The sequence below is a fragment of the Diaphorina citri genome, unplaced genomic scaffold, assembly GCF_000475195.1.
Source record: "Diaphorina citri unplaced genomic scaffold, Diaci psyllid genome assembly version 1.1 scaffold867, whole genome shotgun sequence".
NCBI classification, from domain to species: domain Eukaryota; kingdom Metazoa; phylum Arthropoda; class Insecta; order Hemiptera; family Psyllidae; genus Diaphorina; species Diaphorina citri.
In genome coordinates this window covers 27,242-41,217 of record NW_007378299.1, presented here as the reverse complement: position 1 = coordinate 41,217, position 13,976 = coordinate 27,242, and the positions used below count along the sequence as shown (strand labels likewise).

General features: G+C 34.6%; 1 protein-coding gene and 1 long non-coding RNA gene across 2 annotated transcripts; one reads left to right on the top strand and one right to left on the bottom strand.

Moving 5' to 3' along the window:
• The first annotated feature begins 1,409 nt into the window (after nt 1–1,409).
• LOC113468836 (suppressor of Mek1-like) lies at nt 1,410–3,947 on the top strand. The gene is made up of 3 exons (XM_026826058.1): nt 1,410–2,444; nt 3,485–3,637; nt 3,764–3,947. Exons 1-3 carry the CDS (start codon nt 1,410–1,412, stop codon nt 3,797–3,799), a joined length of 1,224 nt encoding a protein of 407 aa, XP_026681859.1. The 3' UTR covers nt 3,800–3,947.
• Nucleotides 3,948–6,121: 2,174 nt separating this feature from the next.
• On the bottom strand, nt 6,122–7,162 carry LOC113468833. The gene is made up of 2 exons (XR_003392445.1): nt 6,721–7,162; nt 6,122–6,419 (listed from the first exon to the last, which is right to left on the bottom strand). It is a non-coding gene; the product is annotated as an uncharacterized LOC113468833 (long non-coding RNA).
• Between the last annotated feature and the right edge of the window lie 6,814 nt (nt 7,163–13,976).

The following is a 13,976-nucleotide window of genomic DNA, read 5'->3' as shown; positions in this document are numbered from 1 at the left end:
GATCGTGTAAACGTGTTTTAAACTGCCCACATTTTTAATAGCCGTCTGAAAAATAAGCCCGCGAATTCAAATTTTACAAAAACTTAAAAAGTTAAAATAATTTGAAAGAAAACCGTAGAAAGGTTTAAAAATTATCTGATAAATTGTCCTAAGTTACTTCTATTTGAGTTATACTGAACGTATTGCATTTTTATCGATCTTTTCTTGCCCTGTGATTCAAAAACCTAGGAATTTGTTTACAAGGGAAAAGTTACACTTCTATCAATATTTCCAAGATGTAACGTAAAGCTGACTTCATATTCTTTAAACACTGAGCAAAGAGGACTATTTCCCATTTAATATTCCTCTTCTTTTGTCACCCAGAGGTAAGTGCAACAAACCCAATAATAATGATCTCATGATATAGTAGGTACTGAGGATGTACATGTTATAATACCAAGAGGATCCTCACTTGTAGAAAAACAGTCCTCTCATCCTTATAATCGTATCATACTATATGGGGTGGGCAATGGGCATTCTACAGGAAAGCCCTGTAAAATCTGATGTAGTGGGTATTTAACTGAAACTTGATTAAAGTTGTGATGTTTTTTTTTTTACTAGATCCACAAAGGTTAAATTCTCAATTTTCTGTCTTCGACATTTTAATTCCTCTTTATGTAACATTCATTCCTTTTATTTCTGTCATCAGGTTTCCAATCAGTGTCAGACCATTCACTAAGATCTACCTTATGCCCTCTATCAAATCCCTGAGATGGACCACATTACTAAACTTATCAGTGAAAACTCCAAAAACAAACCAAGCTCTCCCAATACAGGAGTCAGTCAAAGCAAATTTCTCTCACCTTGTCGGAGAGTTGGACTGAAAAAGAAAATCTGATGTAGTGGGTATTTAACTGAAACTTGATTAAAGTTGTGATGTTTTTGTTTTTTTTTTTTTACTAGATCCACAAAGGTTAAATTCTCAATTTTCTGTCTTCCACATTTTAATTCCTCTTTATGTAACATTCATTCCTTTTATTTCTGTCATCAGGTTTCTAATCAGTGTCAGACCATTCACTAAGATCTACCTTATGCCCTCTATCAAATCCCTGAAATGGACCACATTACTAAACTTATCAGTGAAAACTCCAAAAACAAACCAAGCTCTCCCAACACAGGAGTCAGTCAAAGCAAATTTCTCTCACCTTGTCGAAGAGTTGGACTGAAAAGGTGTTCATCCAATAGGTTTGTTTTGAAATTTAAAGAAGTTGAGAGTTTACTTAAAAATCAGCATGTGGATTCTACAGAGAACAACCAAATATCTAATACTGCAAATAAGACAGGTAAAAAGAAAAGTCAAAGCTGTAGTAACGATTCAGCTCTGAGCAGTGAACTATCAACAAAAGTTGAGATCAACACCAAAAAGAGCCATGTCAGTGATGGATCATTTGAAGAAACTATCAATGAAATTTAAAGAAGTTGAGAGTTTACTTAAAAATCAGCATGTGGATTCTACAGAGAACAACCAAATATCTAATACTGCAAATAAGACAAGTAAAAAGAAAAGTCAAAGCTGTAGTAACGATTCAGCTCTGAACAGTGAACTATCAACAAAAGTTGAGATCAACACCAAAAAGAGCCATGTCAATGATGGATCATTTGAAGAAACTATCAATGAAAGCAATTGTGATACCCCTGAGAAACAGTCTGATGTTTTGATTGAGAAAATGATTTCCAACAATAATGTTCTAGTTCATAGTGATCTCAAAAAGAAAGCTTTGAATATAGAATTAGATGATTCTTCCAATGGTAAACCCTGTGTAAAAATGCATAATGAAACAAAATCAGCTCTAGAGAAAAAGAGCAAATCTAAAAGTTCAAGTCCAAAGTCCAATAAAATGGAAGTTTGTAAAAGTCCAGATGTGATGAAGATGACAAACAAATCTGAGAAGATGTACACAAGAGAGTTCAACAATGGCTATAAGACTGATAGCAACATATTACTAAACTGTGAACCACTTCAAATTGATGGAACACTCCAAGCTGATTCAAATGTTAATGAGCCAAATGATGAAGATCTCAACAAATATGTGGACTCTAATAATACTGACGATAATAAAACTAAAACCACCCCATTCAATACATTTGAAGCAACAAATACTTTGCATATCAGCACCAACATATCTGAAAATGATGTAAATGCTTTGGATGTCAGTACTTCAAGCCTATCTGATCTTGCAACCTCATTTATGGACTCTTCTGTAGAGGAAACTAATTCAAACTTATCTTGTGCAAATACTTCTAGAGTAGCTAAACGGCTTAAGAATCCAGTGAAGCAGAAATTTGTTGTGAAGAAAATTAAGATGGAAGGACAACCTGAGGGGTTGAGTGATATTGAGAAGCGAATTTCGGACAAGAAAAAAAGGATTGCTGAAATGAAAGTGACCATTGCTAATTCTGCCAAGGTAGGTATCTTATGGGATCCTCTGAAATGTTGCTGGGTGACCTTAAAGTGAACGTCTCCTTCAAAAAAGGATTTTTTTTTTTTGTCCTACTTACATCACTTTATAACTCCTTAGTCCTTAGTGTGTTTTAGTGGTGGGAGTTTTACCAACCGAATCCAGTGAAGCAGAAATTTGTTGTGAAGAAAATTAAGATGGAAGGACAACCTGAGGGGTTGAGTGATATTGAGAAGCGAATTTCGGACAAGAAAAAAAGGATTGCTGAAATGAAAGTGACCATTGCTAATTCTGCCAAGGTAGGTATCTTATGGGATCCTCTGAAATGTTGCTGGGTGACCTTAAAGTGAACTTCTCCTTCAAAAAAGGATTTTTTTTTTTAGTCCTACATCACTTTATAACTCCTTAGTGTGTTTTAGTGGTGGGAGTTTTACCAAGAATAAAAGTGTCTTTTTTTACTTTTGATTGATTGGCCACAATGTAACAGCCCGTTCACACTGTAGGTACCAAATGAATTTGTCTTTGTCACGAATTTTCTTTCGTGAAGCGAGGCGTATACAAATGAATAACAGCTTGTTCCCCCTGAACGGTTTTTTCTTCGTCTGAAGTTACAATTTTTCCAAAATTTTAGTTGTTGGCAATGTGAACACATTGTATTAGTCTGTTCTTATTGCGAACGAAGAAAAATTTGAAATTTTGAAAGAAAAAAATCATTCAGTGTTCACTTTTGATTGATTGGCCACAATGTAACAGCCCGTTCACACTGTAGGTACCAAATGAATTTGTCTTTGTCACGAATTTTCTTTCGTGAGGCGAGGCGTATACAAATGAATAACAGCTCGTTCCCCCTGAACGGTTTTTTCTTCGTCTGAAGTTACAATTTTTCCAAAATTTTCTTTGTTGGCAATGTGAACACATTGTATTAGTGTGTTTTTATTGCGAACAAAGAAAAATTCGAAATATTGAAATTTTGGAAGAAAAAAATCATTCAGTGTTTGTCCTGTAAGCAGTCCATTATCTAAGTCCTCTCTACTTGTCAATTCCAGCATGATGTCGCTCAGTTGGACTCACTGATTTCAAAATGGCGGACCGGGTGTCAAGAAGCATTGTCGGAACTATTGGCGGAAATTAGGCGGCGAGGTAAAGACGATTATGATATGAACAATCTACTGAGCGAACTCAATATTCCTATGGAACTGGTGCATTATAGTGAGCCTGATCAGGACTTCTATTGACCAGGTAGGTCCTTGGATCAAGAGGCATATCTATAATAATAGACTCTTGAGTGGAAGGTAACTACTAAACTCAATATTCCTATGGAACTGGTGCATTATAGTGAGCCTGATCAGGACTTCTATTGACCAGGTAGGTCCTTGGATCAAGAGGCATAACTATAATAATAGACTCTTGAGTGGAAGGTAACTACTGAGTGAAGTTAACGCCGGAAGCGTTCTCTACCACCTAACCCTTAGAGCTCCATTATTATGGTCAAATTCTCAACTAAATGGGGATAAAATTCCATGCCACGGCTGGATTTGAACCAGCACCCTCCTGTTTACCAAACGAGCGTCTTGAGGGTTTTTTTTCCTCCAATTTCCCTTTATTTGAAGCACTTTCCCCACTTTTAAAGATTAATGTGATTTTTTTCGAGGCTTAATGGCAGGATTCTCACACAGTGAGCTCTTGAATTTTTTAATTTCGCCTTACAACGTTATAACTAGGTGGCGTAATACCTGTCGAAAAGCACACGAAGTAAAAAGAAAAAGACACATTCGGGTTTTTTTTTTTTTTTTTTTTTTTTTTTTTTTTTTTTTTTTTTTTTTTTGAGGCTTTATGGCAGGATTCTCACACAGTGAGCTCTTGAATTTTTTAATTTCGCCTTACAACGTTAAAACTAGGTGGCGTAATACCTGTCGAAAAGCACACGAAGTAAAAAGAAAAAGACACATTTATTTCAGCGTTTAAGGAGAGTTAATACACCAACAGAGTTTATATCTTTTGTTCGTCCTTTACATGAATTTAACCTAACCTTTGTATAATGCATCCTCTTTTGCCGTCCTCTTGTGTATTTTATATGCAAATAAAAAATATGTACAGGACATATTGTTTATGAAGAGTTTAATCCTATGTTTTATTGTTACCTACAAATAAATATACGATATATAGTTTTGGGGAGATAGAGTTTAGGGAGATATAGGTAGTACGCGAAAGGAGATTTGGTTGATAGGGGCGAATCAGAAAAAGGGTCTGAAAAACTTGGGCTTACAATGGGTACAGTTTTTAGAACTATTCACTTCTGGGACACTCTTTCTGGTGAGTGTTCAAATCAAGTGAGGTTTAACTTGGTATTTCATGTGTCAAAAAAATCAATGACCATTTTAAGAGGTGATGGATTGTGTCAAATACTGAGGTGGAGAGACAAGGTTCATGAAGACTTAAGAGACAAGGGATGGAGAATGGAGGGAGGATATTGAAGGGTATCACCAACTCAAACAATAAAATGGGAAAAGGAGAAGACTAGTTCAAAATAAGACATTTTCTATCTCCAAATAGGAATCCACAATTGCTCTCAATTTGATCTACAGTTGTTCTAAGTTGTGCCAGGTAACTGGTGTAGTCAAGACAATTGACTGTGTCTGGTTAAAAAGAGGGTGTGGGTGCAATCCCAGTCAACAACTTCTACTCTGAGTTATAGGTACAGTATACAATTCAAATCTCAGACAAAGGAAACTAATCATTACCTACTATTAATTTTCATTGATAATTATTTAACTCTTAATTTTCCTCATTAATTGTCAATGTTACAGGTTCATAGTGGTGTCAGTGTGTCTGCACATCATCAACATTTTCATCTTGTACTATAAGGAGATTTGGTCGATAGGGGCGAATCAGAAAAAGGGTCTGAAAAACTTGGGCTTACAATGGGTACAGTTTTTAGAACTATTCACTTGGTTAACTTGAGAGCTCTGTGGCTTTGTTGAAGCCTTGAATTGTGTACCTGGACCAATTTAATTTATATTTAGAATAGAATATACCTTGTTTATCCAGCTGAGATGGTACCGAAAATCCATTTTATTTAGAACTATTCACTTGGTTAACTTGAGAGCTCTGTGGCTTTGTTGAAGCCTTGAATTGTGTACCTGGACCAATTTAATTTATATTTAAAATAGAATATACCTTGTTTATCCAGCTGAGATGGTACCGAAAATCCATTTTACATCTTCACTCTAACCAAGGTCTGTAAAAAAGAATAAAATGGAATTTACCTTGTTTTGTCCTACTCGAATAGAAATGATCTCAGCTGTAGGTAGCCAGCTGTTGATGAAAAACCAAATGGGGCCATTATGTTGTATTGATTTTTTTACCTGTAATTACTACTTATAATTTGATTACTGTAAGTAATATTCTTTTGGCTTTGAAGAAGACAATAATGCTGTGAATTGAACTTTTTGGGTTGGATTTTGGGTTTAAGCCAAGGTTTAATTCTTAATGCAAACTTAGAATAAATTCTTAATAATAAATATTAATAAATCCATTTTATATCTTCACTCTAACCAAGGTCTGTAAAAAAGAATAAAATGGAATTTACCTTGTTTTGTCCTACTCGAATAGAAATGATATCAGCTGTAGTTCCACTCTAACCAAGGTCTGTAAAAAAGAATAAAATGGAATTTACCTTGTTTTGTCCTACTCGAATAGAAATGATCTCAGCTGTAGGTAATCACAAATAATTGGATGGGACTTGTCAGTCTCACTCTAACAGTATAAAGAGCACAGTAAATTCTGCATATCTTGATGGATGCCTCGGTTTCACTCACAAATCTGATTTGCCTTCTCAACGAACACATCTCCTTTCATTTTGATTTTTTCGAAGAATTTTTTTGCACCCGAATAGAAAAATACAAAGTAACTTTAAAATCTACACAGCAAGTAAACGTCTAAGATCAATTTAAATTAAATTTCCTACGTTTGTATGAGAACCTAATACAAATTCAATTTCCACTAAAAGTTTCGAAAGAAAAATGCATACGAAGAGTGGAATGATGAACCCTGTGAGATTGGTACTTCGATTCCCGCCCCTTCAAAGCTTCGCCCCGGTTCGATTCCCGCCCGGGGCGAAGCTTTGAAGGGTAGCGCACTTCCCTTGTAAGTGCCCGATCTTGGGTTTCCCGCCCGGCGCGAATTTTATCCTCAACAGATAAGGTTCGTTCTCGGAGCGGTTGACTTTCTCCTATCCTGTCTTCATTCTTGGATTTTGAGACAATTACGTTTGTATGAGAACCTAATACAAATTCAATTTCCACTAAAAGTTTCGAAAGAAAAATGCATACGAAGAGTGGAATGATGAACCCTATGAGATTGGTACTTCGATTTCCGCCCCTTCAAAGCTTCGCCCCGGTTCGATTCCCGCCCGGGGCGAATCTTTGAAGGGTAGCGCACTTCCCTGCCCGATCTTGGGTTTCCCGCCCGGCGCGAATTTAATCCTCAACAGATAAGGTTCGTTCTCGGAGCGGTTGACTTTCTCCTACCCTGTCCTCATTCTTGGATTTTGAGACAATAAGACGTCCGCTGTTACAGTTCCCTCTATCAATTATTTTGAGGTAGGATTTTATTATTAATACTCCTTCAGTAAAATGAATAAATCTAAGAAGAAAAAAAAAATCTTCAAAGAATATTTAAAAAAGTTTTAAATTCCACAATTTTTAGATGTTACAAATGTCGGAATTTTCATAAGACCTCCGCTGTTACAGTTCCCTCTATCAAATATTTTGACGTAGGATTTTATTATTAATACTCCTTCAGTAAAATTAATAAATCTAAGGGAAAAAAAATCTTCAAAGAATATTTAAAAAAGTTTTAAATTCCACAATATTTAGATGTTACAAATGTCGGAATTTTTGTAGGATTTTATTATTAATACTCCTTCAGTAAAATGAATAAAGCTAAGAAAAAAAAAATCTTCAAAGAATATTTAAAAAAGTTTTAAATTCCACAATATTTAGATGTTACAAATGTCGGAATTTTTTACTATTAGGCCATTTTTCCCCACGACATTTAGATCAAATGCATTTTTCTTTCGTCCATTCCCACAAGTCAGACTTTCTAGAATTTTTGAACCCAAAACAACAAAGAAATCAGCTTCTAATGTCTTTTATCGAAAGAAAACTGAAAACAAAAACAAAATATTTCCTACTGAACAAAAATCTTCAAACGGGTAAACTAAAATTAACTTTTGGGTGCCATGTCCCTTAAGGTTGAAATGTCACGTTTCTTTCGTTCTTTTCTTTCTTCCTTCCTTTCTTTCTTCCTTTGTTTATTTCTTCATTTCTTCCTTCCTTCCTTTTTCTTCTTCCCCTTCTCCTCCTCCTCCGTAAAAATCTTCAAACGGGTAAACTAAAATTAACTTTTGGGTTCCATGTCCCTTTAGGTTGAAATGTCACGTTTCTTTCGTTCTTTTCTTCTTTCTTTCTTCCTTCCTTTCTTTCTTCCTTTGTTTATTTCTTCCTTCCTTTTTCTTCTTTCCCTTCTCCTCCTCCTCCGCAAAAATCTTCAAACGGGTAAACTAAAATTAACTTTTGGGTTCCATGTCCCTTTAGGTTGAAATGTCACGTTTCTTTCGTTCTTTTCTTTTCTTCTTTCTTTCTTCCTTTGTTTATTTCTTCATTTCTTTCTTCCTTCCTTTTTCTTCTTCCGCTTCTCCTCCTCCATCCTTCTCTTTCTTCTGATCTCGAGAAGAAAGAGAATTGATCTCCAACATATTAATTTAAGAAGTCAGGGAAAATATTGGCGTGTGAGACAAAGAGAGAGGGAGGAAGGAAGGAAGCGGAATTTTCGACTATTAGGCCATTTTTCCCCACGGCATTTAGATCAAATGCATTTTTCTTTCGTCCATTCCCACAAGTCAGACTTTCTAGAATTTTTGAACCCAAAACAACAAAGAAATCAGCTTCTAATGTCTTTTATCGAAAGAAAACTGAAAACAAAAACAAAATATTTCCTACTGAACAAAAATCTTCAAACGGGTAAACTAAAATTAACTTTTGGGTTCCATGTCCCTTTAGGTTGAAATGTCACGTTTCTTTCGTTCTTTTCTTCTTTCTTTCTTCCTTCCTTTCTTTCTTCCTTTGTTTATTTCTTCCTTCCTTTTTCTTCTTTCCCTTCTCCTCCTCCTCCGCCCTTCTCTTTCTTCTGATCTCCAGAAGAAAGAAAATTGATCTCCAACATATTACTTTAAGAAGTCAGGGAAAATATTGGCGTGTGAGACAAAGAGAGAGGGAGGAAGGAAGAGAGAGAGAGAAAAAGGAAGGAAAGAAGAGAGACAGACTCAGAAAAAGAGTCTAGTATGGGAATCGAACCCGGGACTTTCTGCACAGGGAGCAGTTCATACCTCGTGACATGGACCCAGGAAATTAATCTAAAAGGTAACACATTGAAAGCATGGGGTATAGTTATTAGAACCTATATTGTACAACAAAATGAAAAATTAAACATTTTTGATACTCCCTGTTTTGCACGATTTTATCTAACCTGAGATCTCTGTTATGTAAGGGTCAAATCTTTTAACTTTTGAATTACTTTTAAGGGGCCGATTAACTTGAAACTATTAGTAGGTACGTAAAGCTTTTTTTTTTAAAATTTGTTCTATCGAAAATCCAGTATCCTAGAAAGTAGCAGAATATTGGAAGAGGAGTATCTGACATGGTCATTGGTCAAAGCGGACACGGAAAGTAAAGTAAGTACTAGTTTCAATGATGGTTCCGATTTTTACAGCAAGATTTCCACTATGAAGTATCAAAAAGTTTTTTCATTTTTCTTTTTTTACTCACAGGGTATGTAGGTATGCGGTCTTTTGGAATAAGTTTTAAACTTTACAGCAAAAAACATAACGTAGGATGGTGGTTAAACAAAAACTAGTTCAATCCATTTTCCTTTCATTTTTTCATCGCTTTTATCTTGGCGATAAAAAATCTTCCAAATATGAGAAAATTCAATAGGCAATGTTATTTATTTATTAATTATTATTATTCATTTTATTTTATTTTATACCTTCAAATAGGTTGGTTCTGCATTCTGAAAATTGGAGAATTCCCTAGGTGGCGTGGTAGCATTAGAAATTCAAGATGGCGCATTTCCGACCATCGAAGGTCTAGTGTTCAATTTCCATTGAACCAGTGGTCAGTTTTGCGAAAGGAAAATACTCGTACATCTCTTCTAAAACATTACCTATCAAATTCAACTTTCTTCCACACTGGATAAATCATTTCTCGGCTTCTCCCATCCTACATTTAACAAGAACCAAATTAAACGAAATAAATAATGTATTTATTTACGCAATAATATATAAAATATATAAATATATGTATAATATGGAACTTAATCGTATGATATGCAATGATTTCCTATAGAATATATTTATTTAACCGAGAGTTTATAGGTTTAGATATCTCTTAAAGCTAGGATATAAATATGTATTGTTTAATATTATTGATCATTAAATACAAAGCATTTGATTTTTAGTTAGTATAATTTATTGTAGACAGTAGATACAGAGTGTTTCAAAAAGAGGATACAATTTCTCAATTTTATTTTTGTTAATTTGTTCATTTTGTAATTAGCTTACTTCGAATATTAAAGGATATGAAGAAGATAGCAGCTACAGGGTGTTCAATCATTATCTGATTTTTAAGCGAATGATATTATTTCTTGTCATAGCTGGGATTGAATTCCATGAGACTCTTGAAATGGAGTACCAATCTTTTTGAGTCACCCTGTATTTGTAATTTACAGAAAATAAGTTGAGGAAGAGATGGGTCTAAGTCTTATCATTATTTATTTTTCTTTACAAGAAAGTATAAATGAGTGAATGCAGCAGATACATAATAAGCAATTTTTTTTTTTCTCCTTCAAATTTAAGAGAATTTTATAGCATCAAAGGAAGAAAGACATTGGAGAATTCCCTAGGTGGCGTGGTAGCATTAGAAATTCAAGATGGCGTATTTCCGACCATCGAAGGTCTAGTGTTCAGATTCCATTGAACCAGTGGTCAGTTTTGCGAAAGAAAAATACTCGTACACCTCTTCTAAAACATTACCTATCAAATTCAACTTTCTTCCACACTGGATAAATCATTTCTCGGCTTCTCCCATCCTACATTTAACAAGAACCAAATTAAACGAAATAAATAATGTATTTATTTACGCAATAATATATAAAATATATAAATTTATGTATAGTATGGAACTTAATCGTATGATATGCAATGATTTCCTATAGAATATATTTATTTAACCGAGAGTTTATAGGTTTAGATATCTCTTAAAGCTAGGATATAAATATGTATTGTTTAATATTATTGATCATTAAATACAAAGCATTTGATTTTTAGTTAGTATAATTTATTGTAGACAGTAGATACAGAGTGTTTCAAAAAGAGGATACAATTTCTCAATTTTATTTTTGTTAATTTGTTCATTTTGTAATTAGCTTACTTCGAATATTAAAGGATATGAAGAAGATAGCAGCTACAGGGTGTTCAATCATTATCTGATTTTTAAGCGAATGATATTATTTCTTGTCATAGCTGGGATTGAATTCCATGAGACTCTTGAAATGGAGTACCAATCTTTTTGAGTCACCCTGTATTTGTAATTTACAGAAAATAAGTTGAGGAAGAGATGGGTCTAAGTCTTATCATTATTTATTTTTCTTTACAAGAAAGTATAAATGAGTGAATGCAGCAGATACATAATAAGCAATTTTTTTTTTTCTCCTTCAAATTTAAGAGAATTTTATAGCATCAAAGGAAGAAAGACTTATACCTTTCTATTCTTAACTACAACCTCACCAAACATTTATCAAAAGAAATAGACCCACCTCGAAATTCCGTATGCACTAACCCAGTAACACTAGAATTGGATTACATTTTTTTCTAGATTAGTCAAAAATTCTAGATCGTCGAATTACAATATTACTCCAACTGTTTTATTCTTATAATTATGATTAAGATTACGGGCTAATTACATGGAAATTTCAACCTAAAAGTCCATGTTCAATAAACCTCTCTGTTGTTTAACCCTTTGAAGCCCCTCTGGACTTGGTTAATTCTCTTGAAGCACACAAACTCTGCGTGGGTTTCTAGAGATAGAGCGATCAGTGTGTGAACTATGAAATGTGAAATGTGAATGAGTGAATGGATCTCGTTCTTATAATATAAGATTAAGATTACGGGCTAATTACATGGAAATTTCAACCTAAAAGTCCATGCTTAATAAACCTCTCTGTTGTTTAACCCTTTGAAGCCCCTCTGGACTTGGTAAATTCCCTTGAAGCACACAAAAACTCTGCGGGGGTAATGCATACAGTTTCAAAATGGCGGAGCATATTTTTAAAATATCTCCACCACCAGATAGAGTTGTAATATCTATACAATATTTTATTATGCACAATAAAATAGTAATATTTTTATGGTCCTATATAATTCAGATATATTGTAGAAAGAGATGGGTCAACGGATTGAATACAATATGGGTTAACTTGGAATGGCGCACCGTCATGGGTTAAGTTAGCTTGTTCTTCAAAAATATACAATCGCTCTAGTTGAAAATCTAATCATGACTCTCCAAAAGTTAGTCCGAGTTTGATGAAAGTCCGTCGGAAAAAATGCTGAACTTCCCGGAAATTCGATTCCACCAACCCCCAAAATTGATCAGCATTTTCAGAAATTTATATAGCCCCATTTTTAGACTTTTACTTTTTGAACCCCGAAGAGATTGGCGCACCGTCATGGGTTAAGTTAGCTTGTTCTTCAAAAATATACAATCGCTCTAGTTGAAAATCTAATGATGACTCTCCAAAAGTTAGTCCGAGTTTGATGAAAGTCCGTCGGAAAAAAATGCCGAACTTCCCGGAAATTCGATTGCACCAACCCCCAAAATTGATCAGCATTTTCAGAAATTTATATAGCCCCATTTTTAGACTTTTACTTTTTCTAAGTGAGTCCTAGGGACCTGATGAAAGTCCGTCGGAAAAAAATGCCGAACTTCCCGGAAATTCGATTGCACCAACCCCCAAAATTGATCAGCATTTTCAGAAATTTGTATAGCCCCATTTTTAGACTTTTACTTTTTGAACCTTGAAGGGACCCGTTTTCTAAGTGAGTCCTACAGTACTGGTTACAAAAATAAGTACAAGTGTTGAATGGTAGAAATTGCCCCAGGCAACAATTTCGCCCTTTGTTTGTAATTTCTTTTATTTCTGGATATTGAATTACATATAACCAATATTGAATAAATGGCTATTTTTTAACAGTTGACCCATCTCTGTTCTATACCGGTTTTGTCCATACATCTTTCATTGTTCAACTGTAGTTCCTACAGATTTGTCTCAAATAAGTACAGTAACTTTAACATCAAGTACAGTAGCAATAGTACAATTTTCTTTTTAGCATGAAGAGCACAATTCCACTCCCACTCTCTTTCTGTACATTTCTTGCACACTTTAGTACAGACTAACTTCGTTTTAGTACAGTAACTTTAGCAGCAAGTAGTAATACGTTCTACGTTATTCTTTTTAACATCAAATGCACTATTCCAACTCCATTCTCAAGTTACAAAATGCTTAAATGCATAATACATTTACTTTTAGCACAGACTAATCTGATTTTAGTACAGTAACGAAAAAAAAAAAAAAAAAAAAAAAAAAAAAAAAAAAAAAAACAGGCTCAAATATGTTAGTTTTTTTTTACCTTGATGTTTTTAGGGTAGTCTGTCAACACTTGTGGACAATAAATGAGCTTAAAGCTATTATTACCTACCAGGGGAAAAATCAACCCTAAAAAAGCCTATGGTTTTCCTCTTTACCCAATTCATAAGGGATAGGGATGAAATTATTTTCTCTACCTACCAAGCTAACACTGTAGATGCTGTGTACATTGTCACTGCCAAACCCTGGACATTCTATAAATAGACATTCATTTAGATAGGGAGAGAAGGGAAGAAGGAATCATTCAGGAGGGAAAAGGGAGAATTGAAGGGAAGAAAGAGGGAAGGAGAGAGAGAATGGAAACAGTGTGAGTTAGAGACAGATAGATGATTCATGGGAAGAGAAGCCGTGAGGGAGGGAGAGGGAAGGAATCATTGAGACCGGGAGGGATGGAAGAAGAGAGAATTGAAGGAAGGAGATAAAAGTAGGTATCATTCTCAGAGTGGGAGGGATAAAAAAGGGAACAATTAAGGGAGAGAGGGAGAAAGAGAAGAAGAGGAGAGAGGGAGAAAGAGAAGAGAGAGAGGTGGAGGGATCAATTGTCAAGGTTTGACAAAAAAAAAAAAAAATACTTTATTGTGAAAATGGGAAAGATTGTTCATTGGTTGGAAAAGAGGAGGCTCATTGAATGGTGTTCATTTTCATTGGCCTTAACTTGAATTTATTTGGGGTTGGGAAAATTTGGCCCCAACGCCTCGACAGTTTAACATACAGGAACTTAGACGAATTAACATACAGGAACTTAGACGAATTAACATACAGGAACTTAGACGAATT